Below are 24404 nucleotides of genomic sequence, written 5' to 3' on the forward strand. Positions count from 1 at the left end.
CAATCTCACGTGACGTTTGTTTACTGTGCAAATCGTCCTATCATAATCGCATTCACTTGGGCGACAACGCCGCGGCTTGTAATTGGTCACAAGGTTAACACGTCAATTTTGATTCGTCAACGTCATTCGCGTTCTCAATTGTGAGAGGCCACTGAAGTTACAGTGCCCGCCTCTTTATGCATAAAAGCGTAACTGTTCGGCAGCAAACCAGGGTTAATTACTGTGTCGGAATAATTCTCTTCGGGACATATTTTGTTTACTCAGCAAAAGCTTATTTTCGCTTCTTCTACTGTTTAGTTTTAAAAATGTGAATTTAGTGGTTTTATTTGGGAGAAAGGTCACTTTACGGAATCGCCAGAGATTTTAACGCTATTTGCTACCGGGTTGAACACAGCATGTAAAAGAGAGCTAGTAAAGTCCGAGCGGCACTCCGACCTAACAAAAGCGGACCGATTTAAAACTTTTATTTAGTCCCCAATTCGGGGAGGGACCCCGGCTGGCGTCCATTCGATCCGCCTGTCAACGCACGCGATGTTCCCCTTGGACTCGTCATGGAACATCTCTTTCGCAGGTTGCGGATTCCTGGGCATCTACCATGTTGGTGTCGCCAGCTGCCTGTTGGAGCAGGCTCCGTTCCTGGTGCACAACGCCAAGCACATTTATGGGGCTTCAGCCGGAGCGCTCACCGCCACCGCGCTGGTCACCGGCGTGTGCCTTGGTATGTCACTCGATTGCAACTAATCGGCCTCACAATTTATGATGGCTGGCCTCTGGAACTGTTCTAGAGTGCAGTACACGGCTGCTAATCTTTCGAAAGTGAGAACTTCTGCTTGCAAAGTCTGAATTGCATGACATCCGCATACTGGACACGACTGGAGTGCTACTTTTTTTCTGTTATTGGCCTGTTAGCAGAGTTGGTGAAATATACGTAGTAATTAATAGTAGTACATTGTGTAATAAAGTACAACAGTTGTTGTGACCTCCAGCCTCTCCCATAAGGGGCAGACTTGTATAACGTAAAGGAAAGTGATCCTCAAATAAAATTACAAATATATTAACGGAGAAGTGGTTAAACCACCCAAAGCACCTTTTCCCATCACTCATTTCATTCACAAAAAGGCAATGAGAAAGCAAAACAAATGTATCTTTTGACTTTTCACTGATAACACTCAAGAAAAAAAACATGTGACATCATGCATAACAGCATTCTAATCACTATGGTTTTGAAATTGTACATAATTGTCTTCTGAATAGTACTGCTCTGGCTTTAAAAACCAATTTCATATCTTGTCCTGTTGCCTACACAGGAGAAGCTGGTGCCAGTATCATTGAGGTCGCCAAGGAAGCCAGAAAGCGCTTCCTCGGTCCCATGCATCCTTCCTTCAACCTGGTGAAGATCGTGCGCTTCATGTTGCGGCGCACTCTGCCCACTGACTCTCACCAGCTTGCCAACGGGAGGCTGGGAATTTCTCTGACCAGAGTAACAGATGGAGAAAATGTGCTTGTATCTCACTTCAACAACAAGGAGGAGATTGTGCAGGTATGAATGTTAATTAGCTTTATTAATATTAAACTAATGGCAGATTATTAGTCCTTCAGGTTTGGAAATGTTAATACTGATGTATTAAATGTCTTTTGTTTCCTACAGGCATGTGTTTGCAGTGCCTACATCCCAGTGTATTGTGGCATTATTCCTCCCACACTGCAAGGAGTGGTGAGTAGCATTATGCATGCATGACAAGGGTCAATAGCAATGAATAGCACATTTAAAATGGCCGTACAAGTGTGTAGCAATAAATTAGAATGTCATATCATCATAATCAGGATGAGCACAATACCATTATTGTGTGCTGGGTGCTGGGGTTTTTTTGGACTAAAAACACATTCGATTTTTCTGGGTCTAGAACTGGGATTTCTATGAATTTCAATGGGAAAACGTTTTATATATTTGTTTGGAGTATTACATTTACTTTTATTGCTTATTTTTAGCTATTCTACTAGAAAGGATAATTGCTTTTATGAATGGCTATGAATGTGCTCAAACAAAACTTCAGGATTTTGTTTCTCATTAATGAGCACATTTGAACTTCTGTGTTTCTCTGGACTCGCTGACAGTAGCACTGAAGTCTTCTACGAAATGTTGCTCAATGACAGCTCCCAGGATTTTTCCCTCTGCAGCGTGTAGCTTGGACTTGTCGGGTCGTTCTGTCCTCTCTTACCCTCTGCGGAGCAGATACTGATGTCACGCTGATCACATCAGTTGACAAACAGAGCCTGTTTTGATGAGCAACAGTCTCAGTAAAAACATTCATCATAAGAGGAATTAAACTATCTTAGTCCCCCCCACCCCCTAAAAAAAAAACCTAACAAAAAAATGCCCAACTGCCTTTTCTTTGAAATTCAGTCTAAATTCAGCATAGCTGTCAAACTAAATCTAAATGTAGTTTATTTACCAGTCATGTTTATTTGGCCCAGTTGAGAACAGATTCTCATTTTCAATGCTGATCTGGCTGCACAAAGCACCAAAATTTATTATTTTGGTCTTTTTAAGGGAATTTGCTGATATCATCAAGAAAAGTCATTTGAAGTTTACTGCAGACTTGCTGATGGAGGAAAAAAAAAACTTAGATATGTCCTTTTGAACCCAACCACTTCATTCTATCATTCAAAGTAAATAGATAGCTTGTCTTTGCAGAACAATAAATCTCAGAACTTTGAAAGAGGCTGGTTGGGCAAAAAAAGTGACAAGACGTCTGGCAATTTGATAGATTTGCTGAGGAATAATCTCTTCGCCGCTGACGGAATCAATTGAATCCATTGTCATCAAAAAAGAGAGAAATAATCGGTGATGTCGGAAACTAAAGCACAGTTTGTGTCTGTATTTCTTTTATGCAGCGATACGTCGACGGGGGAATCTCGGACAACTTGCCTCATTATGAGCTAAAAAACACAATCACCGTATCGCCGTTCTCTGGCGAGAGCGATATCTGTCCGCGAGACACTTCCACCAACATACATGAGCTCCGCTTCACCAACACCAGCATCCAATTCACCCTCACCAACCTTTACAGAATTTCCCGGGCACTTTTCCCACCTGATCCGATGGTAAGGTCACTTGAAGGCGGCGCCTTTCTCAATCTATGTCCACATTCCATGAACGAGAGTGAACTTAATGATTTTGTCGTGTCTAGGTTATGAAAGCCATGTGTAAACAGGGTTATAATGACGCGCTGCACTTCCTGAAGAAGAATGGTAAGAATCAACACAATGTGATTTACAGTTTTGTTTTTCAAGCATCCTCAAAGTTCATTTTGTTAACAAACATGATATTTCTATTTTTAGGATTGCTCAATTCCGGCGACCCTCACATAGACAGAGCCCTGCTGGCTAACAGAGAAGAGCATCAGGAGCAAGTTGACTACGTTCATGTTGATGTCAACGATGTTGAAGAGGAGGAAAAGATCCATACGGTCGATGGACCGTTGCCTGTTTATCCCTCAATAGAGGAGCACATCATTGTACGCCTTCCGCCAACTCTCCACAAAGGTAACGGAAGCACAAAATCCATGTGTAATTGTTTCAAAAATGCTTTTTGGCAGCTTCTGTGGGTGCTTTTGTACTCAATTGTACTTCCCTCTGCAGCCCTAATTGAAGCCTGCACAGAGAGAAGGAGCCTAGTGCAGTCGCTTGGCAACCTGCTTCCTTTCAGGATGGCATCTGCCATGATGCTGCCCTACACTCTCCCGCTTGAGTCCGCTTTGTCTTTGACTCTCAGGTACTGCTGGACTTCATCATTGATCCATATTGATGTGGACGTTTTTGTGTCGATTTTAATTCGAATGTCTCATGTAGACTTTTAGAGTGGTTGCCAGATGTGCAGGAGGATGTCGGATGGATTCAAGAGCAACTGGTGAAAGTCCTCCATCATGTTTTGCGGCAGGCCTCCAAAAGCATTACTCAGCATTTTTCCGCCCGGTAGGTGTGCTGTCAACATGCGTGATTATGTTTGTGTGTAAATTGTTTTGTATGTATGCACAATGTCAGCACTCATTTTGGTCTATTAACAAAAGTGTGCCTTTCGCGATAACCTTTAAATATTTACCTTGCGTAATAAGTTCAGTCTCATGCCTTGAAGGCGGCTATGCTATGGGTTGTTTGTTTACTTGGTGTACAGAACCTGCGACAAAGCAGATAATTGAGATCTTTACACAAGAAGAAAAACAACTATTGAGGGTGTTTTGTCAAAGCTTAGTCAACAAAAGGAATTGAACACCAATGAACAATATGGACAATGTTCTATTACAATGTAATTTGCAACAACTCATCTCATAAGTCAGCAAACCCGTTCTGTGATTAGCAGACGCTGCACTGACACGAACAAGCCAATAGATGGCAGTGTTTGGCCTTGGTTTTTGCACCAACTGGTAATTGTTTCTTGTTCACAATTTTACAAATTTTTCATGAAACAGTTTGGAAGATAAATGATAAACTATGACTAAAACACGTTGCACATTTTCTCTTGGCATAGGAAATTAATTAAATGATTTTGTGATGCTGTCCTGAAATTTACTACAAGTTAATTGGTAACACGCTGATCTGCACTTTATAGATTCTCCTGTCAGCTGGAGCTGCACCATTACCAGTCGCTCCCATCTCATATCCGCTCCACCGGCCTGTATGCCACCTGGGTAGGTAGCGGCACTCTTTCAGTCCAGGAGATCTTTACACGTCTCGACCAATACAAAAGACAGCTGCTGTCCGGAACGTTTTGCGTCAACATGGATCTGGAAGGAACCTTCCAAACGGGGCAGATGTCGGTGGACAAAAGCTCTGCTTCTTTCCTCCCCGTGGAAGGCTTCCCAACGCACACGGGTGGTGGTCTTAGTGACACCAAAGATGACATGCGGCACTTTGATTCAGATCTGCCGCTTTTAAATCCCGGTCCACCTCAAACAAATTACTACCAGTTGTCCGGTTGAAAAATCCGATTATTTTGCACTTTAATGATGATTCTAAATGGTAACAATTTACCATGAACGCAATGTGTATTGTATACAATTCAAATTAGCTCCTAGCTGCGATATGCTCAGAAACGCTCCTTTCCGATGTATACGTGAAGGTCCAAGACATGTTTATGTATAGAAGATGCAAACTTGAAACGCAAGATACTGTAAACAAAAAAACGTACGTGCCATGGTTGATGAGTGTTTACGTTTTCCTGGAATGTGGTTCGACGTGTACGTAAGCATAGGTTAGGGTTTGGAGTTTGGCGCGCAATGTGTAGCATCGGGCTCTTTTGAGACTGTAGGAAGGAAACGGTGGAGTCACCACTCAGCAGAAAGTTACTCCATACATTTTAAGCAAACTGTCAATGCAATAATATGAATTCAACTGTGTTTTGGTTCCAGTCTGTGTAAGTACTGTATGTGAATGAATGGTAATCGATGCACATGTGTATACTATGCATACCAATGTTGTATTTTTATCGATGATCTTAAGTGACAACTGTGTACAGCTTTTAGAAATATGATTTAATACATGTTGTAATTCTGGTCTCTTTACCTCTGGTTATTCTACGTGACCTGATTTTAACAGAACAAAGAATCAACTTATTATGAAAATGACTTTATCACTGAATTAATTCTGTGATAGTTAATCTACCTATATCGTCTTTACATCTGTGTGACTGAGCCTCAAATTTATTCAACTTACTTTTATAGTGGGTTAAATGTGTAATTAAATGGACACAGGCTCAAACATTTTGTGACCAACCAATAAACTGGTGTTGTTTACCATAGACAGCTGCAATGACTGTATTCTTGATATCCAGATTACCCACAAATGATGGCGTGAACTGTGTTCACAGAATGAAGAACAATACACGCACAGTTCTAACCAAATGCCACCAGTGGAGTTTGATTGAAATGATTTCAGAAATGTTATAAATATTCCAGTGATGATGATTCATGACTGTAAAGCACTGGAAAAAGGACCCTCTTGTATGCTTTGGAAGACATCCGAGGCAAAAACAAACCTCAAACTTTATGTACGCAGTCATACTCTACTAATACTGTTCACAACACTCTTGTATTTGTTTTAATAATCTCAAGCAAATGGGTTCGATTGCACAGTTTGGTGGAAAATATTTCTCTCCAAAGTGAAATAGAGTATCTGAAACATTGGACAGTTGGAAATGATCATTGCAGAAGTTACAGGAGGTCATTTGGAAATGGTCATTCAACAGGTTACAGGCGGTCATTTGGATAGTGCCTCTTAGGTTCATCCAGAAATTTCCCCTAAAAGCCAAATCTCATTACATTCTTGTTAGTATAGTTTCATTCAAAGCCGCAATTGTCATACCAATGATGTTCAAACACAAAGTGTAAAATTAAACCCCTGTCCAGGCATCTCTTGGAAAGAATGATCTCGCATTCAGTAGGTTTTTATTGATCACCCATAGATCAATGCCAACATTTGAGTTACGTCCACAAATGATTTATTATTGCTCTCACAAATCATTACATAATTGTCCTCAAACACTTATCTTGTTATGCTTTCTTGCATAAGTGTTAGACAATGAGTCACTGATGAGGGAATCATGGTTGAAAACATGATGATGCTGCCACGTTTCTGCAACATGCTCCTGGGGTAGCTACAGTTCACGTGATAATATTGGCTTCTAGAAATTAGCATTGCTCAAAATGTTGGACTCATGAGAACTAACCCATCACATATATTGGATCAGAGGCACGAGCTAACTCCAATTTTACATGAGTTTGAATGTGACTGGTTAATTTTGAACACAGTTAATAGAGGGTGTGTACACTTCTGCAAGCACATTATCTCGATTGTTGTTTGGAAGGGAGAAGAACAACTTGTTTGGTTAGTTATGATTGTTGTAGGACACATACGTTGCTCTCTGTCTGACAGAGTCTGTCATGTTTAGAACGGTGAAGATGCGTTTTTAGCTTTTAATACATTAATTTTTCCCTAATTAAATAGAACCAAAAAATAATAATAATGGGAAAATCCAGCTCAATGCGAGAGGACAATTTGCTCATTAAACTATTGTCTGCCGCAATTCTGATAGGATAGCTACGCCCCTGATTTCAATGGTTGTAATTTTACCGAAATAAAATTGGGTCAGTACTTTTACCAGTCTTTTTAACAGATTTACATCTACGTAAGTACAGAGTGTCTTTTTGCCAATGTTGTTGAGGACACGATCGATTCATTTAGTCATCATACTGAAACACAGCGCCACACAACTAGAAAAGTAGAAACGCCCTTTATTATAATTTGTGGTTTCCCAGGCGCCTCGAATGCGACACCTGACTGCCACTCAGTCATAGGTTTGTCGTGAAGTTCAACAGCGTCATTTGGGGCGTCTCTCCACCAGGGGGCGCATCCTGGGAGAGCCGCCCTTCCAAGCCCATCCAAGCAACTTCTCCCGCACCATGAGCTGATTTGGTCCGGGACAGACGAGGGAAGATGGCGGCCACTGACCAGTCCCGGTCCGAAGCTGCCAAACAGCGACGGCAAGATCAGCTGCAGCGATGGCTGGGCTCGGAGACGGACCAGACGGAGTCGGAAGCTCGGGATACCGCGAGCAGCTCGGGGACACGTCGGGCGCGGGTCCGCTTCGCCCAGGGAGCCGTGTTTATGGCCGCCTGCTCCGCCGGGGACCGGGAGGAGGTGGCGGCGCTCCTCCGCCAGGGAGCTGACATCAACCACGCCAACGTAGACGGGCTGACAGCGCTCCACCAGGTCGGTCGAGTCACTCTGGAAAATGTGAACGGAGCATTTAAGTAGGAAAACAACGTTTAAAGCGCGTGTTTAGTGTAAAGCGGGGCTAATCGAAACATTTCCGTTAGCCGCTAGTGGCGCATAAACTTCAGTCCATCACATTGTTCCTTTTTGGTTGTGTTTAAAAAAAACTAAAAACTAAAACAAAACTTGTCATTAGCAGCGCCATATGTATTTTTTGCTTGGCCACTTTGTCTCACGGTTACGCCTCGAACGACTTGAACGTCACGTTTATAGCAAACATGACAAGTTCCTAATGGAGTGTGTTGGCTGATTGGATTCAATGGCCTGTTTCATCAGCTAACTCAAAAATTCTTAACACTGTTTGCAACGAAATTTGAGAAAACTCAGCACTTATGTGCACTAGCAATGAAGATGGCAGCAAGGACATTTCATCGTTTTGCCTGTCACTCTTCATCACTTAAAAAGGATACACATTTGTGTAACACGTTTCAGACCCTTTAGATTAAATTGAATTCAATTCTTCTCTGGTTTGGAATCAAAACACCAGAATCTATTTTTTGCAATCCAATATAGGCATCTAAAATTATGCTCCTCTGTTCTTGAGGCACTCTGGAAATCCTCACTGTCACACAAGCCCCCTCAGTGATGCATCGTTTCCCCTATTACTGCCATGCATCATTTCACAAACGCACATTCGCCTTATAAAGTCCCCACACAAGCGTAAAGTTAGCTGTAAAGTTTAAGTGTCTGCATACTCGAAAAGATTGTTCTGGCCTGTGTGGACCTGCTGATGTCATGCTCGGAGTTCAAAGCGGTGTTCCTGCCTCCTGATTGACTTGTATGGTGGAGTTTGTGTGTGCCAACAATATTCCGCAAACGTGCCCTCTTTTGGTTGAGTCACACGCGTCACCCAGTGTGGTCCCCTCCGCTGCCTCCATCCCTTTCACCAAGTGTTGCTCATCAGTTGCCGAGCGACCGGAATTAAATATAGTCGCGCACACTCCAAACTTTCCGTCCCCTTCATCCAAAACCTTTATGTCTTCTCCGCCATTCCTCTTTCCTCTGCCACCCCCGCCTCCGCCTTCTTCTCCCCCCCCGCTCCCCAATTCCCCATAGAGGGGACTTTTGGGAGTTCAAGATGAGGAAATGGAAAACTTTTGCTCCAACAGCAGGAGCTGCTGTTGTCCAAGGCGCGTTCCACAATGACTCACTTGATGAACGAGGGAAGGGGTCTGCTGGGAGGCTGCGCGTTGCCCCCCTCGTAACGCACAATGGTGCCTGCCCACAAGTACCCTCTGTTCATTTATCCAGCCTGATTACTCACACTGCCGCCCATCTGGAGCTCTTTTTATTTGATACAGAGAACTGGCGGGCTTGATTGGAAGTATAAATTAGGACGACGGCTTGCGACAGCTTTGTGATTTAGTCTAAAAGCAAAGCCTCTTAGGTGGCTTAAGACGGCCTGATGGACAAGATTCATCGTGGCTACGGTGAGGAGCTACTAAAGAGCAACAGTGGACGTCCAGTGATTCTCCAAATGTGGGTCGCTGACAGATGTGACATTTAGTTAAACTTGTTAAAACACATTCTATAAAGCAATTTATTGGCTTCAACATCTCATTGTCATGTAAAGCACTTATCAAATTACAAAGGCTGTTCACGACTTGCCAGGGCGACAACACGGCTTTCCAATGACCGCTTTTAGACTCATTTTGGCCTTTTGCCTCGTGCTTTTTGAGGGCTGACAACACATGGAGTCAACTAAAACTCAAGAGTGCCAGCCATTGAAGCCAGACTGCATGGATTGTCGCCATTGTTACATGACTCAGATTTGTGAAATGCTGACAGAATGTTACGTGGCAAAAAAAAAAAAAAAGAAAGTAAATCCCATCAAACGCATTCAACAGATGTTGAGACACTTTATTCTAATCAATGGAATTGCAATTCAGTGATGACATTTCCTCTGTTATTAACCCTTTGGGCAGTCAAAATGTGCAAAAGCGTTTCCAGACGATTTTTGGTTCGAGGCCAGGCTTTGTAAAGCACATTTCAGATACAAGACAATTCAAGGTGCTATAAAAAAATAAAAGATTGTCAAACGGGGCTTTCCCCCCCCAAAAAAAGACAGGAATTAAAGGTCTGAACGTCTAATGAACATTAAAACCTTGCGTTTGGAACGTGACTTTTATGTCGTTCGATATGATGGCAAAGAAATCTAAAAATAAACAAAAAAAAGAGCAGCTATAAAGATGGTGTGTGAAAAGTTAGAGTGCAGTGTGATTTTAAATCTGATTTCCAGCAACTAATAGAAAACTCTCCAACGTTAGAGCAACTTGTCATCAACAAATTGATTTTTACAGGAAGTGACAAGTAACATGGCAGTTTAAAGTCTCAACCGTATGAAGTTCTTCATTGTGTTGAGCTTAGGAAAAACAGTGACATCGATTTGCATAATCACTCGTGTCACATGCTCTTCTGCAATGCACTCGAGGCCTTTTTGCAGCTCACCTTTCTGGAAGTAGACAGTTTGTGTTGAAAGATGATTTTCATAGATTGCTGTTCCTTTTTGTTTTCTAACAACAAAGCAAAATGTCCTCTTGACCAACACGCGCTGACACGTTCTTCCTAATGAAGCATTTTGTGTCTGTTTTCCCCTCTGGCAGGCCTGTATCGACGAGAACGCAGAGATGGTTCAGTTTCTAGTGGAGAGCGGAAGCAACGTCAACACGGGCGACAACGAGGGCTGGACCCCCCTGCACGCCGCGGCATCTTGTGGCTTCATCCAGATCGCCAAGTGAGCTCTGGAACCATTTTAGTCGGTCCACGTCAGCGTGGAGGACTTCCTTTCCAGGCAATCGGTCCTGATGAGCTCCACACATGGGTTTGTGTGTCTCTTTGAAGGTACTTGATAGAACACGGTGCCCACGTCGGAGCGGTGAACAGCGAAGGGGAACTTCCTCTCGACGTGGCCACGGAGGATCCCATGGAGAGACTGCTGAAAGCAGAAATCAAAAAGCAAGGTGATGTGCTGACATAATACCGTATTGTTGTGAAGACATAGAAATCATAAAAGCTTTTTGACAATGATCTCCGAAATATTTGCTGTGTGAGGTGTTGAAGTTTTGTGCCAGTCTACAAATTGTGTGATGGCTTGCATCTGGGTGCTGTTAATTTTTGATGGAATATAAAATGGTGGCGGGTACATTTGGGATTGATTTGCCCTGCTTAAGAATCCATTCCGACTACAAAAAGTAGAAGATGGCAGTTCATATTGTGAGGGAGTTGTCACTCTATCCAGATGCTAACTGTTGGCAGCACAAATACTTTAATACCAGTTGAACTGAGCAGCATTTAGCCAGGGGTTTCTGTCATAACTAGCCTCGCTGTTATTTCATAATACATATATGTATTATTATTTGGGTCATAGCAGCTCAGTTTGTAAAGAATTGCCCGTCAGTCTGAATGTTGGACTGCTGTTGTGGGCCAAAAATAGAAATTAAGTCTGGCTATTGTTAAAAAAAAGTTGTTTTTATGAATTATCTGGGATGCAACTGCAGCCCCCAGGCGCTGTTACTTTATTTGTCCCCTGCTGACAAGGGAATTGGTTTTGCGTGGTGTGAGACATCTTGTCGGTAAATACAACACAGAATTTCCCGTCAGGACATCAAAATTTTCTGCAAGTTGAAATACCGTTTTTTTTCATGTATAATGCGCAAAATTTGACTAATTTATCGTCCTAAAATCTAAGGTGCGCATTATACATGGATACAAAAAAAAACATACGGATATGATACGGAGGCCGCCATTACAGATGCGCTTTCTTCTCTGCTGTTCACTTCAAACACGCTCCATACGAACACAATGCTCTCGTATCAGACGCTAGCTCGATCGCCTGCTCGTTTGCTGTCACAATGTACCCTACGCAAATCCGAAACATTTCTTCGCTATCGAGTTTGCTAGCGCATGCGCAGTGATACTGACCGGCAGAATAACATCCGGTTGTTCCCAAAGATGATCTTTTTTCTGAAATAATTTTACGTTTACGGACTTAAGTAGGAGTCAAAATTTGGGTGCGTATTATACATGGGTACAGGCTTTTTTCCAGCATCAACATGCCATTTTTAGGGTGCGTATTATACATGGGGGCGCATTATACATGGAAAAAAACGGTAGTCTGGCTAGAAATGAATGGACTCGGTCAACGCTTGAATTTAATTGCGTGCTCGTGTTCACGTCACAGGAATTGATGTGGACCAGGCCCGAAAAGAAGAAGAGCGTATCATGCTTCAGGATGCCAAGGCCATGCGAGACGGCGGCGACACTCTGACCGCTCACCCAAACACCAAGGCAACAGCTCTGCATGTTGCAGCGGCCAAAGGCTACATCCAAGTTTTAAAGTGAGAATCTGATCGTGCCGCTCAAAACATATTTTTTGCCCCACGGAGTTGTTCATGTGGTTTTTGTCTCACGTGGACCAGGGTGCTGTTACAATGTGGGGTGGATGCGGACTGCCGGGATGTGGATGGCTGGACGCCGCTCCATGCAGCAGCTCACTGGGGTCAGGAGGAGGTGTGCACCCTGCTTGCCGACCACATGTGCGACATGAGTGCCGTCAACAACGTGGTGAGCAGTTTACAAACAATCCCACTCGCCATTAAACGCGTGGCGCGCTTAGCCTTTGCTGAGGATCCACCCCGCGCTGTGAATGTCCTTGTAGGGCCAAACACCTTTAGATGTTGCTGATGAGAACCTCGTGGACACACTGGAGGAGCTGCAGAAGAAACAGAATGCTGTGAGTGTGCCCGCGCGCAGGCGACACAACTCTTATTCTGTCAGATGAAACTGATAGGACTGATAATGCGAGAGCTCTGAATGTCCTCTTGTGTTTATGTGTGTTTATATTCCTCTTCAGCTACGCAGCCAGAAAGAGAAGCAGACTCCTGTCATCGAGACCAGCCTGCAAATCTCCACTGTACCCGTACGCACACGCAGGTCAGTGCCAATTGTCTGTCAGCTTGTCGCCGCGGCGTTATGCGGGCAATGGCCCTAAGATGAACCCGAGTAACAAATGGCGTTCTCATCGGCCTCCAGTGTAGGTCCGCATGCACAAGTAATGAGATCCAATACAAGTGCTGTAGCAGAAAGAATGTTTCTCCCAATCGATATGTTTTGATTGATTGGGTATTGATCTAGCAATATGTGCGTATGATTCATGTGTGCAAACCAAAACGTCACAAACCGAGGTAACATCACTCCTTGATATGGATGGGAATGCGGTTAATCCATTCTAGTCCTACAACAGTTATATTTGCCTCTTTTTTTTTTTTCCATTCAAATAAAATCTCTACAGCATAGAAATAAATTGGGATGCACTTAATTATGAGTTTATACCGCTGCGTTTACTGACCAAGCTTTCACATTGCAGTATGGCTGTTTAGTTTAACGTACTGCATCCACTAAAGGAGGATTTTTGTTTTCCTCTTGTCTCTTTTTTGTGTGCACCAATATTAAGTGTATTTTTGGGCGCTGAGAAAAGCGCTGAACAAAATTAAACATGACCCACATCAGACCATAATAAAGGAGGATTAAGGCCACTACAAAAGCCTGACCTACATTGGATTAGCATATTTAATAAACAAATGATGAAGAACATTAAAATTGGATGGCAACTGATGTTGGGTTCACTCAGATTTGAGCGACTTTTCAAGCACAGCCGGCTTTCTAAATTGCAAGACTACTGTGGGGGGGTTTTAACGCTTCAAACTCGATAAGCGCTATGATTTGTCATCACTGGCTGACGTACGTGGCACGCCATCTTCCCATATTTATCGTATCACATTTCATGTGAACGTGAACATGCACACAAGCCTGGCTTGACTTCATGCTAACCACAGTTGTAACAGTGCTTTACCATGAAGGTGTTTAGCTGAGTCAGCTAAGATCTCATGAACAGGTTGAACTTGCTTTGTCGTGCGGGCCTCTCAAAGTCATCCAACTCACGACCTACATGCAGTGCATCGGGAAAGTTTTCACAGCGTCTCACTTTTTGGAATATGTTGATCCTTTAGTTGCTTGTTCCAGTGTGTGTTTACAATCGTGTTGATTTTTATATTGGCATAAAATGATTACAAATATAAACTGCAATGTCTGTCACTGGATTTAGGCAAATGATCTGCTTCTACAGTACCTAGCCCTACTAGACTACTCTCGTCAGTCTTTACAAGTAAAGTCATCAATGTTGAATAAGAATTGCAGATATTGTCCAGGAGTTGTACTTGTGGTCGCCGAGTGACGTTACATTTTGTGGTTAACTGACTTAAGTCTCCACATGTTGATTGGTGTGTGTAGGTGTGTGTGTGTGTGTGTGTGCGTGCTCCTTGTAATTGTCCGCACATGCAATTGATTAGCCGTCTGCATGCCACCTGTGTCTCCACTCGCTCAGGACTTCAATCTCGCGCATGAGCAGCAAGGAAAAAATCGGCCTCCATGAGCGCGAGAAGCACCCGCCGCCTGCCTTGCGGAGCAGCCCCGCCGAGGACGAGGAAGAAGAAGGCCAGACCTCACGCGGCCAGTCGCAAAGTCAACCCAAAGCCTCCAGCAGCTCCAGCTCGGAGGAGGACAGCGAATCGGAGAGCGACGCAGAGTCTGGTGAGAAAAAGTGGAGGGAATGAGATTTGGATCATCCCTGACTTTTTTTTTTTGCTCGCCCGCAGAGAAAGCAAAAAACCGAGAGATTATAAACAACTTGAACAACAAACGCAACACCGGCGGCCTCCTTCCTACCTCCATGCCTGCAGGCACCGCTGCAAACCAAGTCAAAAAGGTAGTCATTTATATTCTGTGTATTTTGCACGGATAAGGGAAATGATCCTTGTAAAGCTCACAGCATTTGTGGTTGGCATTTTTGGTTCACCACCAGTGGTTCAAGTTTGGCTTTAATTTCATGAAAACAAGGACTCAAATAGACTGAATTGAAAGTAACTCTCAACCAAGCATCTTTTTTTTTTTTTTCAGATTTCAAAATGTTTTGCTGCATACAGAAACATTTTGTGTTCCCTGTAACGGTTCATGTCCTACTGATTACCAGGAACCGGGCAAACCCGTAGCCACTGAGGCCCCAGGTTCGTGGAGAACATCACTGAGGAAGGCAGGCAGCTCGGTGACTCTGGGCTCAGCTGGATTGTCGGACTCCATCCCGGACCAAAACAAGCCTCCAGAGTCAGGCTTGGGGATGACCCGCTCGGCCTCCAGTCCTCGTCTGAGCTCCGAGACTGACCCCAAGGTACCAAGCCCAGGCTCTGTCTTTTTCCATCTATGCACTTTGATCTTATTTTGTGAATGCATCATCTGGTCTTCACAGGAACCAAGACTTGCCCGGGTTCCTCCTATTCCCACAAGGAGGCTCTTTAGTATTCCAGATAGTAGTTTGGACAACTCCAACAGGTGACTGTTTTCACGCTTACCGGCATTTGTGACCAGCATGCTTTTCTCACCGCGTTCACCTCGTCCCTGTCAGTTGGCTGAGTCGTAGCTCGTCCTACACCCGTCGCCTTCACAGCCAATCAGGGAATGATCTCACTAGCTTCAACCCCTGTTTGCCTCGCAGGTTGGTCACAAACACCCACCCTGTGTTTGTGTGCAGTGTTTGTGCTCATTTTATAAGTGTTGCATCTTATTGTGGGCTGCAGTGAAGAGGTCTTACTATTATTTATTTTTTTGACAGCTCTTCTTATGGAAGGAGACTTGATGAAGCCAGTGTGAACTCAGGTAGTACAGGAACAAGCACATCTGGACTCAGTCGCCTTAACAGTGCTTTGGCACAGAGGTGTGTATTCACTCTTTCTTAGGACACTTTTTATTTTCGACTGAAAACATTAGCTTTGTGATGTAAAACAGAACAAGAGCCAATTTAGAAGCCACCTGAAGCATGTGCTGTCGCCACACACAGAGAAACAATGAATAGTGGTGAATGTTTAATTTTTCAACTCATTTGCCGCAATTTAAAAAAAGACCATTTTCAATCGTGATATACAGAAGTCACGACACAAGCTAACAACCAGTTAGCTACTTTAATTTCTTGTACCCAACCTCCCCCAGTGGTACAGATGCCCTGTGGCATCGTGCTGCCTCCCAAAGGTCTGTCTGGGTATTGCAGCATTGCACAATGTGTGTGCATGGTGACTGATGATGATCTTCAGTGCAACACAAATTAGGGCAGTAAGCATAGTAATTTTTTTTTAAGGGTTGTTATTGTAAACAATCACTTAAAATTCAAGATAGTTTTGTGTGTACTAGTACTGTAATTTTTATATCTGAAATGACCTTATAATTGGGATTTACAGCACCACCTGTTTTATTGTGCTTGAGTCATGTGTATATAGTTGGACTAAGCTCAAATCCTCTACCTCATCATGTTATCTTAACTTGTTAGACTTCCTCAAGAACAGACGAAGAAGGATCTGTCAACGTTGGACACCAGTTCCAACTCTCAGAACACAACCGGCCTTGAATCAGAGACCAAGCAGCGGCGCAAGTGAGTCACCACACTAATCTCAATCATAATGTTCTCTGTGTTATGTTGACCTTTTAACTTGATTTTGCCATATTTAGGTCCTACCTGACACCAGTTCGGGATGAAGAGGCAGAGGCACAGAGAAAAGCTCGCTCGCGGCACGCTCGCCAGTCTCGTCGCTCTACTCAGGTACGATGTGGCTCAAGAGTTGACAGGATGCACGACTGCTGTGGAGTCTTATGCAAATGTCGCGCTGTGATTGAAAGGGGGTGACGCTGACAGATCTGCAAGAAGCTGAGAAGACAATGAAGACCATAAAGCCAGACAACAAAACAAGAGAAAAGGAGGAGGATGAGAAGGAAAAAGAGAAAGAAGCAAAGTCTAAGAAGGGAGAGGAAGGGGTGAGCTGCTTGTCTTGTTGCAGGCTTGCGTATGATGCTGCTTTTTGTGTCGTCATATGAGCTTATAATGCCATTCAAATTTCAAATCTGTAGGAGATGAGCTGGAGGTCTCGAATAGCAAGCCTGCAGAAGTCCGACCTGCTGGGACTCACGCAGCCCGCCGGCACCCCGCGGCCTCAGACCACCGATGGGAGAAGTAGATGTCTCCACTTATCTTTCCTAACAGCTCAAATTGCTGCTGGTCTTTTTTTTTTTTTTTTTTTTTTTTTTTTTTTTGACTAACCAAAATGAAGCAGAATTTTTTTTTCCACCTCTTATCTGCAGCCTTTGCGGTTTTAAAATTGCAATCTTCTACATTGCAATGTCAAATTGAATTTGATTAATTGGTCAGCTCCATAACGTCGTTTTCTTTAAACAACTGGCTCTTTTCCAGCGACTGAGGCCACCGCCGGGGAAAGCGAGACAGAGCGATGGGCCCAGGAGCGCAGGGAGAGGAGACAAGCCCGAGCCAGGAGGAAGGCCCAGAGGAGCGGGGAGGTATATTTAGTTCTGGATAGAAAAGAAAAGATAAAAACACCTGGGGGAGGCTTTACTGAAAACCACTGTCTCATCTCAAGCTTGATGACAATGATCCCAGCGGGGAGGAAGAATTCTCAAGCAGCCGGCTGAATCTGCAGGTGCGTGTGCTTTATTTGCCGACTCGACGGAGCCGTAACCAAAGACTGCGCTCATAACTTGTCGACCTGTCTGCTCTGTTTACAGTCAGACCAGCTCTTGGGTTCCAGGTATGACTCATACTTCTGACATGTTTCCTCCTCCTGTCACCACTACAATAGATGCGTCTCTGAATTTCACGCAGGTCCAGTGCGCATTGCAATGAGGGCGGCGAGAGCAAGGATTTCAAAAAGGTCAGCAGACAAGTTATTTTTTTGTCTCTCACGCTTTTTCATGTTTGTTATAAATATCTCTCGTTTGCTTACGGTCGCAGCTTTTTGAGGAGGTGACCAGAGAAAACAGCCAGCTGCAGTCTCAGCTGCAGGACACACAGAGGATTGTCAGTCAGACCAGGCTGGATCTCGAAAAAGCCACGCAGGTGCAAATGCACACCCACGCGGTTTAAATACAATCTGTCTCTCAAATCAAAAATCCGCTTTTGGTCTTACTAGTTTGTCGCAACATGCGATTCAACAGAATTGTTTTTATATATTTCATGCATGTGAATTCCTCAATTAATCTGATCACTGCAGTGATCCCATTGTGCTCTGGCTTTTTTCCGTTCCAGAGACAAGAGCGCTTGACTGACTGTTCAGCCCTGCTGGACCTCGAGAGAAAGGTAAAAGCGTCTTCATTATTTTGCGTCCTTTCTCTGCCTCACTACTGCCACTCGCACGATTGACCGCCACCTCTCCCAAAACCACTTGGCATCACTCGCTCCCACTCAACTTCCACACTCCCTCATCACTTCCACTCCCCTCCTTCCATGTTCCCTCAACACTGTAGGACCGCAGGATGCTGGAGCGGCGAATGGCAGAGCTGGAGGAGGAGCATAAGGTGAGCACTAGTGTGCGCTTTGCATGTCGCCACTTGGTTAGCTTTGCTTTTAGCGTGTGCCGTTTGGCACCTGACCGGAAGAGCCCAAGTGTATTTGAGATCCATTCTGAAGTTTCACCCAAAAGCTGAAAACTCTGACTTAACAATTGTGTCCTCCCAACCATCAGGTTCTAGTTGACCTGAGAGCGGACAACCAGCGACTTAAAGATGAGAATGGAGCCTTAATCCGCGTCATCAGCAAACTTTCCAAATAGACGGAGACAGGACGAGCCACAGAAAGCGGGGACTCTTCTTCTCCTCTGCCTCCTTCCTTCCTTCCTTCAATTCCTCCACACACATTCCTCCCAAAGCCAAAGAGCAAGAGAAGGGGGGGCAGCCAAATGTTGACTTGGCTTGTGATGCCTTTCAAACAGCTGTAGTGGCTTTTCTGTGCCTTGTTGTCTGTCACAGGAAGAAGCATTTTGGCGTGATTGACCGGTCAGGCCAAAATCTTCATGTTAAAGCCCACGTGCACGCGCTTAAGTGCGCGCTCGTATACGTCTTGGATGGTGCATGAGGCCAATTGGTCTTGAATCTCCCACTTGGTATTTAATTTTTTGTGAACACATTTGCATCACACATTCACAAGTTTTATCTTGCTGGCCGTCCTGATCTTGTGTTAACAAGCAGGAAAGGTTTGATTTGTGTTTTTTATCAAGATTCAGCCAAAAGCGGTCGTCGCACTATATGCAAGTGTTTGAACCCACCTACCTCTCCACCTCTGCACCCCCCCCCCCTTGCCCCAAATTATTTTTACATTTTTGTGACCACACATACACACTCCATGCTCATAAATGAAAAGACCATCAAACCAGGTCACGGCACTTTACTCTCTGTAAAGCAATGAAAAAAACAAACAAAATTGCTGTTCAGTTGAAGCCTGTTAAGCTATGAATGTTTTTTTTTTTTATCTTTGATAAGAATATAAATGTCATAGTTTTTCCATTGTAAATTTCTCTTTTCAAGGGGAACACAATTTTGTATATTACATGTGTATAAATATTAGTCGACTAATACCCTTTTTGAAGTCAACTGCCATGTAGCCTTCTTTCACATGTTTGTTTTCTAATATATTAAAATGGATGTCTGCACCCCAAAAGAAATATAGTGCCTGTTTGAAAGGTGGATTGAAAACACTACAGAAGTGCGATTGAATTTAGTTATTGTATTGCCTACGTTCTCTGCGTTGTTCTGAACATCAGGCTTGGGGTCATCAATGCTTTGTTGCATGAAGATCTGTCAGTTTTGATCTCACATGAGAGCAAACTAACGGACCACTGTCCTTCAGGCTAGACAACAAGCAGAGCTCCTAATAAGGAAGGAGCTCACTGTAAATATCCCGAAGGTCTGAGAAAGGCAGGGGAGCAGGGAGGAAGAGGGAAGCGGATGGATCGTGGCCTTATATGGACAAAGCACTGCTTTTCCCAGGGTTTGTGCTGCTGACCTTCCCTCCGGCTTGATGCCAGATGCTGCATAAGCAGCTCCTTGGCGCCCCCAAGAGGGACAAAGTAGTAGTTGCTCAGGTCGATCGGTTGATATCGCTGTGGATGCCTTTTTTTTTTTTAATGCTCTTATGCACAAATAAGTCACAGTTGGTTGAACTTTTTGCGTGTTATCTCACTAAGCCACTAATAAAGTGGAATTTCTTCCAGGTCACTTCCCATGCACTGGGTTCAGCAAAAAAAAAAAAAAGTTTTGGTAAAACTGAGGATGGATTGTTGATCATATGATTAAACTCATTCTCCGATCTCAACACACACCTATTATATGGTTGTAAAATTCACATAAAACGACTCTGATTATCTTAAATTAGCTTTCGAAGATGCTCCATAGTCATGAAACTCCAAAGACGATGCATTCAAGTGGCAAAGGTGGGCTATCGCGTCTCTCCCTGCATCCGCAAAAATTCCAGGCCAGGTTTTGTGACTGACCGTCAGCCACCTCCAGATTTTGCAGACGTCTACTTTTTATCCCCTGTGCTAAAACTTGGACTAATTTTGGTAGTTTACATATTAACATTCCCTTCATAGACAGCTGCAAACTTTAAAAAAAAACTTTTGCTCCCAATTTTTCTATCATTTCCAACTTTCCAGTCTGTGGCAAACGAATGCTCCTGCTTCCCGATCACGTGAGAGACCAACAGCGCAACAGATACGGCGGATCACGTTACAATTGTTTGTTCATTGTTAAAATCCACTCCTGAGGTAAGGTCATCAAACTAGTAAAAGATAAATTACGAGCAATTACTAAAACAAATCATTCTCGTTATCATTTTAATATTTATGTTCATGCTGGTATAATTCTTACGACATTGAGATGGAGACGAATTTTGTTTTCATTAATAATAGCAAGAGGAAGTCGTTGATGAAGTTGCTCCGCGTCGGTACTTGTCAAGAGGAAGAACGTTGCGGCCGTTCCTCAAACGCAATCTGGGGAGAAAGCAGTGCTGCTCATCGTCCCATCTAATTAACCTTTCCACTTGGTCATACAGGTAAACATTACTGTTACGGTAGTGCACCTCGCTGGACTCAATCTAATCTTTGTTTTTCTGTGTTGCTGTGTTTTACAGGTCCCCATCTCTCCATGTCCGGTGACCCTTACACCTTCACCACTGACTCTCTCCCCGACAACCCCCGTTTCCTGCCTCCGCTGGCCAACGGCCTTTTGGGATGGCGGGTTTACAACAGCACCATGCACATGGGGGGGGTGTACAACGGGGAACGGGGAGAATGCCACCGTGCAGATCTTCCTTGTCCTCTCGCTGTGACGGTTGAGACAGAGGAAGCTGGTCCAAACTCCTACAGCTTGGATGCCCACACAGGTAGCTCCTTGAGGACCTGATCCCTTCATCCATTCATTTTCTTTAGAGCTTATCCCCATTGGGGTCAAAGGTGAGCTGGAGTGTGTACATAAAACAATTCTCTGTTGTTTCTCCAACAGGTGTTTTCACAAACACACTGACCTCACCCAGCGTGACAGTGTCGCAGTCTTTCTACTCACACCGGTACTTCTCCAACCTGATGGTAATGGAGATTGTGCTGGTCCGCCATGTGACTTCAGAGGTGCCATTGACAGTGAAGCTGGTCAGTTCCTTTACGCCTCAGAGCAAAGACATTGATTTTCAGGCTTCGGCTGACTACAGAGGTGGAAGGTGAGAGCCCCCCCCCCCCCCCCCCCCCCGTCAAGAAAAGAAAATCGTAACCTTTTTTGAGCATATTAGCATCTTTCTTTTGTTCCAGCCACATTCAAGGTCATCCACACAAAGCAGAATTCCCAGGATGCCCGAGCCCTACAGTTCACCTCATCTGGACCCCCATTCCCTCCAGCCTGATGCTTCCACCTGAGCAAAGCCAGGACCGTTGGGACTTCATTGTGGCGGTGGCCAACTCTTTAGATGTCACAGAGGCTTGTTTTGATGAGGGCCTGGAGTTGATGGCAACAGGCGGCTTGCGTTCTTCTCACGAAACGGCGTGGAAGGAGCTGTGGCTGAAGAGCAATGTGGAAGTTGTGGGATCCGAGCGCCTCTTGAAAGCTGTGATCGGATGCATGTTCTACCTTCTTAGTGCTTTTCCCTCCATTCACGACACATCTGGTGGTTTCGGCGGCGTCAGTCCAGGTGGACTATCCAATGGATCCGAAGCTCAGGATTATTGGGGTCATGTCTTCTGGGACCAGGTTGGAATGAAATTGAAAATGCCTACTGTTCCATTTTCCTCTGTCACCATCTAACGACGCCTTCCAACTCAACAGGAGATGTGGATATTTCCGACTATAGCTTTATTCTACCCCAAGATGGCCCGTGCAGCACTGGAGTACAGGGTGAGGACTATGGATGGCGCAAAATACAATGCTCAAAAGCAGGGATACAAGGTAAGGTCAAGAATAACGTGACTTGTGTCATGGTGGACAGATGGAATGAATAAAACTACAAATGGAACTTACTGCAGTAATTCCACACAGGGACTAAAGTTGGCATGGGAGAGTGCCGTGTCAGGGAGGGAGATGTGCCCTGAAGATATTTACGGCCAAGATGAGATTCACATCAACGGAGATGTTACGCTGGCCTTCCAGAATTACTACTACCTCACTGAGGTTTGCTGCTCAGCTCCACCACGTCATCACAAGTCTTCTCCCAGTGACTTTGCTTATTTTGTTGCAGGATGTGACAATGTTTACAGACGGACAGGGAAGTCAGCTAATAAGGGGCGTGGCTGATTACTGGGTTTCCAGGGTGACCTGGAACCCTGACGACCAGAAGTATCATCTCTTAGGTAAAGGCTGCACGATAGTCAGTTTTGTCACTATTTTAAGTGAGCTGAGCAATTTTAGGGATGCAATTGATATTTGAACTCAAATGGTGAAGCAACACATTTAGACAGACAATATAACAATTGACACATTCTTCATGGGAATTGACTAATATTCCTCCTGTTTATTGCTTTTTATTATACCTGGTTCAATTGTTAATAGTTTGTTGTGCATTTCAGGTGTCATGCCACCAGATGAGTATTACTCCAATGTCAACAACTCTGTCTACACAAACACAGTGGCCAAATTAAGGTATACTTGATTCTTTGGTCACATGTTAATTTTCAATCGCACCTCTGATGCGATAACGATCTTGTTTTCAGTCTGCAGTTTGCTGTGGAATTAGCTGACCTTCTCAAATATTCTGCACCAAAGGAATGGCAAAATGTAGCAGACAACCTCCATATACCTTTTGACACACAATTTCAATACCATCCGGAGTTTGAAGGCTATACCAAAGGTATTTGTTGTCCCCTTAATGAGTGAATTTCAAATAGAATATTTTTTATTTGGTTCTGTCTTGCTTGCAGGTCTTCCAGTGAAACAGGCCGACACCGTGATGCTGAGCTATCCTCTCGGCCTGCCCATGTCGCCGGAAATCAGAAGAAATGACCTTGAAGCTTATGAAAGTGTCACTGACCCTCATGGACCAGCTATGACTTGGGTTAGACGCATATCTGCAGTTTTGTTCACATTAATATATCGTTCCAATTTATTGTCCAGGTTTCATAAACTGTGCTCTCTTCATCAATCAGGGAATGTTTGCGATTGGTTGGCTGGAACTGGGGGATGCAAAGAAAGCTCAACATTTGCTGGAGAAATGCTTCAGAAACATCCAAGGACCTTTCCAGGTATCGATGTAGACTACAAAAACTTCCTATTTGTTTACTGAGAAAATGTGTAATGGCCTTCCAGGTATGGAGCGAGTCATCAGACGGTACGGGAGCAGTTAACTTTCTTACGGGTATGGGAGGATTCTTGCAAGCGGTTGTGTTTGGTTACAGCGGCTTCAGGTCAGTCATCAATCAACCCGCCTTGCTTGTTGGATCAAATCAATCAATAGAGAAATATATTTACTAGAGTTCAGAAGGAGTGCCTGGCCTTTTCCCCAATCCTTCCCGATGAGCTGAGTGAACTCTGTATCCGTGGTGTCAACTATTTGGGCCATCAGCTAGACTGGCTGTTTGGGAGAGATGAGGTGCGCCTCATACTGAAGGAGCAGGAAGGCGGTTTTGGCTGTTCCAAGACGTGTGATCTGCAGGTGGTCCTCAAGGCATCAAAGACTAAAATTCCTTTAACACCAGCTAACATGCACATAAAAATTATGAACAAGGAATCATTGAGGTTGATTTATTAAATGGTAGATTATTAATTGGTATTATATTATGTCTTTGTAGGGGTGGAAGTAACATTTCCACGAGAGCCTGGATATGTTTGCAGATGTGAACTGTCATCTTTCTGCTGGCCTTTGTGAATAATTTGACAGATAGAAGTCACAGCTCTTGCTCATTACCTCCCTTGTCCACACATTTGCAAATAAAATAAAATCATCAGTTTCTCACAGACTGTGGGCGCGCCAGTTCCGTCACTTTTGGAGCGACATATTTGATTGACAGGTACAGTTGGAAAGTTGACTTCAGCGACCATGTAAGCACAGTTCTAAGTATGAGTCATTTTTATGATTTTTTAGCCTTATCAAATGTGATTGGTGAATTTTTTTCGTTTCCTTAGAATGCTCTCTAGTGTGTCAATTTTACAAGACATAATTTTATTCAATAAAACTACCTTTACACTTAAATATAATGCAGAGTGTGAGTATTTTG

The 24404-nt window shown here is 43.9% G+C and overlaps 3 protein-coding genes and 1 long non-coding RNA gene across 6 annotated transcripts; 3 read left to right on the forward strand and 1 right to left on the reverse strand.

Moving 5' to 3' along the window:
- The first annotated feature begins 174 nt into the window (after positions 1 to 174).
- LOC133156525 (patatin-like phospholipase domain-containing protein 2) lies at positions 175 to 5797 on the forward strand. The gene is made up of 9 exons (XM_061282325.1): positions 175 to 718; positions 1308 to 1540; positions 1649 to 1714; positions 2896 to 3105; positions 3192 to 3252; positions 3343 to 3546; positions 3643 to 3775; positions 3853 to 3975; positions 4610 to 5797. The coding sequence occupies exons 1-9, from the start codon at positions 532 to 534 to the stop codon at positions 4977 to 4979; spliced, it is 1587 nt and encodes a 528-aa protein (XP_061138309.1). The 5' UTR covers positions 175 to 531; the 3' UTR covers positions 4980 to 5797.
- A 1475-nt stretch (positions 5798 to 7272) lies between these two features.
- Positions 7273 to 8841, reverse strand: LOC133156564 (uncharacterized). The gene is made up of 2 exons (XR_009714882.1): positions 8526 to 8841; positions 7273 to 7782 (listed from the first exon to the last, which is right to left on the reverse strand). It is a non-coding gene; the product is annotated as an uncharacterized LOC133156564 (long non-coding RNA).
- On the forward strand, positions 7343 to 19376 carry LOC133156503 (protein phosphatase 1 regulatory subunit 12A-like). 2 transcript variants are annotated; one of them, XM_061282278.1, is made up of 25 exons: positions 7344 to 7767; positions 10434 to 10564; positions 10672 to 10790; positions 12011 to 12167; positions 12249 to 12393; positions 12488 to 12562; positions 12683 to 12762; positions 14213 to 14418; positions 14484 to 14593; positions 14858 to 15052; positions 15131 to 15213; positions 15287 to 15376; positions 15494 to 15595; positions 16202 to 16303; positions 16381 to 16471; positions 16549 to 16683; positions 16777 to 16879; positions 17117 to 17220; positions 17301 to 17360; positions 17446 to 17468; positions 17543 to 17591; positions 17672 to 17776; positions 17966 to 18016; positions 18184 to 18234; positions 18402 to 19376. In XM_061282278.1, exons 1-25 carry the CDS (start codon positions 7492 to 7494, stop codon positions 18486 to 18488), a joined length of 2730 nt encoding a protein of 909 aa, XP_061138262.1. In that variant the 5' UTR covers positions 7344 to 7491; the 3' UTR covers positions 18489 to 19376. The 2 variants fall into 2 exon arrangements, with proteins under 2 accessions (XP_061138264.1, XP_061138262.1); XM_061282280.1 differs by lacking the exon at positions 18184 to 18234 and having other exon boundaries at positions 7343 to 7767.
- An 805-nt stretch (positions 19377 to 20181) lies between these two features.
- LOC133156519 (protein-glucosylgalactosylhydroxylysine glucosidase-like) lies at positions 20182 to 24147 on the forward strand. Of its 2 annotated transcripts, XM_061282314.1 has the most exons (15): positions 20182 to 20477; positions 20622 to 20764; positions 20843 to 21094; positions 21214 to 21424; positions 21513 to 21948; positions 22024 to 22143; positions 22234 to 22365; positions 22433 to 22544; positions 22761 to 22833; positions 22905 to 23041; positions 23112 to 23245; positions 23337 to 23432; positions 23497 to 23594; positions 23662 to 23883; positions 23977 to 24147. In XM_061282314.1, the coding sequence occupies exons 3-15, from the start codon at positions 20857 to 20859 to the stop codon at positions 24053 to 24055; spliced, it is 2088 nt and encodes a 695-aa protein (XP_061138298.1). In that variant the 5' UTR covers positions 20182 to 20477; positions 20622 to 20764; positions 20843 to 20856; the 3' UTR covers positions 24056 to 24147. The 2 variants fall into 2 exon arrangements, with proteins under 2 accessions (XP_061138298.1, XP_061138300.1); XM_061282316.1 differs by lacking the exon at positions 20622 to 20764.
- The last annotated feature ends 257 nt before the right edge of the window (positions 24148 to 24404 follow it).

Source organism: Syngnathus typhle, linkage group LG7 (assembly GCF_033458585.1).
Source record: "Syngnathus typhle isolate RoL2023-S1 ecotype Sweden linkage group LG7, RoL_Styp_1.0, whole genome shotgun sequence".
NCBI classification, from domain to species: Eukaryota; Metazoa; Chordata; class Actinopteri; order Syngnathiformes; family Syngnathidae; genus Syngnathus; species Syngnathus typhle.

What these genes read in the sequence shown, in the direction of transcription:
- LOC133156525 (XM_061282325.1), top strand. Translation starts at nt 532, where the DNA reads ATGTTCCCCTTGGACTCGTCATGGAACATCTCTTTCGCAGGTTGCGGA. An exon ending in TTTTCCCACCTGATCCGATG is followed by an intron (nt 3,106 to 3,191) that starts GTAAGGTCACTT and finishes TGTCGTGTCTAG; the next exon opens with GTTATGAAAGCCATGTGTAA. An exon ending in TCCGCCAACTCTCCACAAAG is followed by an intron (nt 3,547 to 3,642) that starts GTAACGGAAGCA and finishes TTCCCTCTGCAG; the next exon opens with CCCTAATTGAAGCCTGCACA.
- LOC133156503 (XM_061282278.1), top strand. Translation starts at nt 7,492, where the DNA reads ATGGCGGCCACTGACCAGTCCCGGTCCGAAGCTGCCAAACAGCGACGG. An exon ending in GGCTGACAGCGCTCCACCAG is followed by an intron (nt 7,768 to 10,433) that starts GTCGGTCGAGTC and finishes CCCCTCTGGCAG; the next exon opens with GCCTGTATCGACGAGAACGC. An exon ending in GACCAGCTCTTGGGTTCCAG is followed by an intron (nt 17,469 to 17,542) that starts GTATGACTCATA and finishes AATTTCACGCAG; the next exon opens with GTCCAGTGCGCATTGCAATG.
- LOC133156519 (XM_061282314.1), top strand. Translation starts at nt 20,857, where the DNA reads ATGTCCGGTGACCCTTACACCTTCACCACTGACTCTCTCCCCGACAAC. An exon ending in ACATCCAAGGACCTTTCCAG is followed by an intron (nt 23,433 to 23,496) that starts GTATCGATGTAG and finishes ATGGCCTTCCAG; the next exon opens with GTATGGAGCGAGTCATCAGA. An exon ending in ACTAAAATTCCTTTAACACC is followed by an intron (nt 23,884 to 23,976) that starts AGCTAACATGCA and finishes TTATGTCTTTGT; the next exon opens with AGGGGTGGAAGTAACATTTC.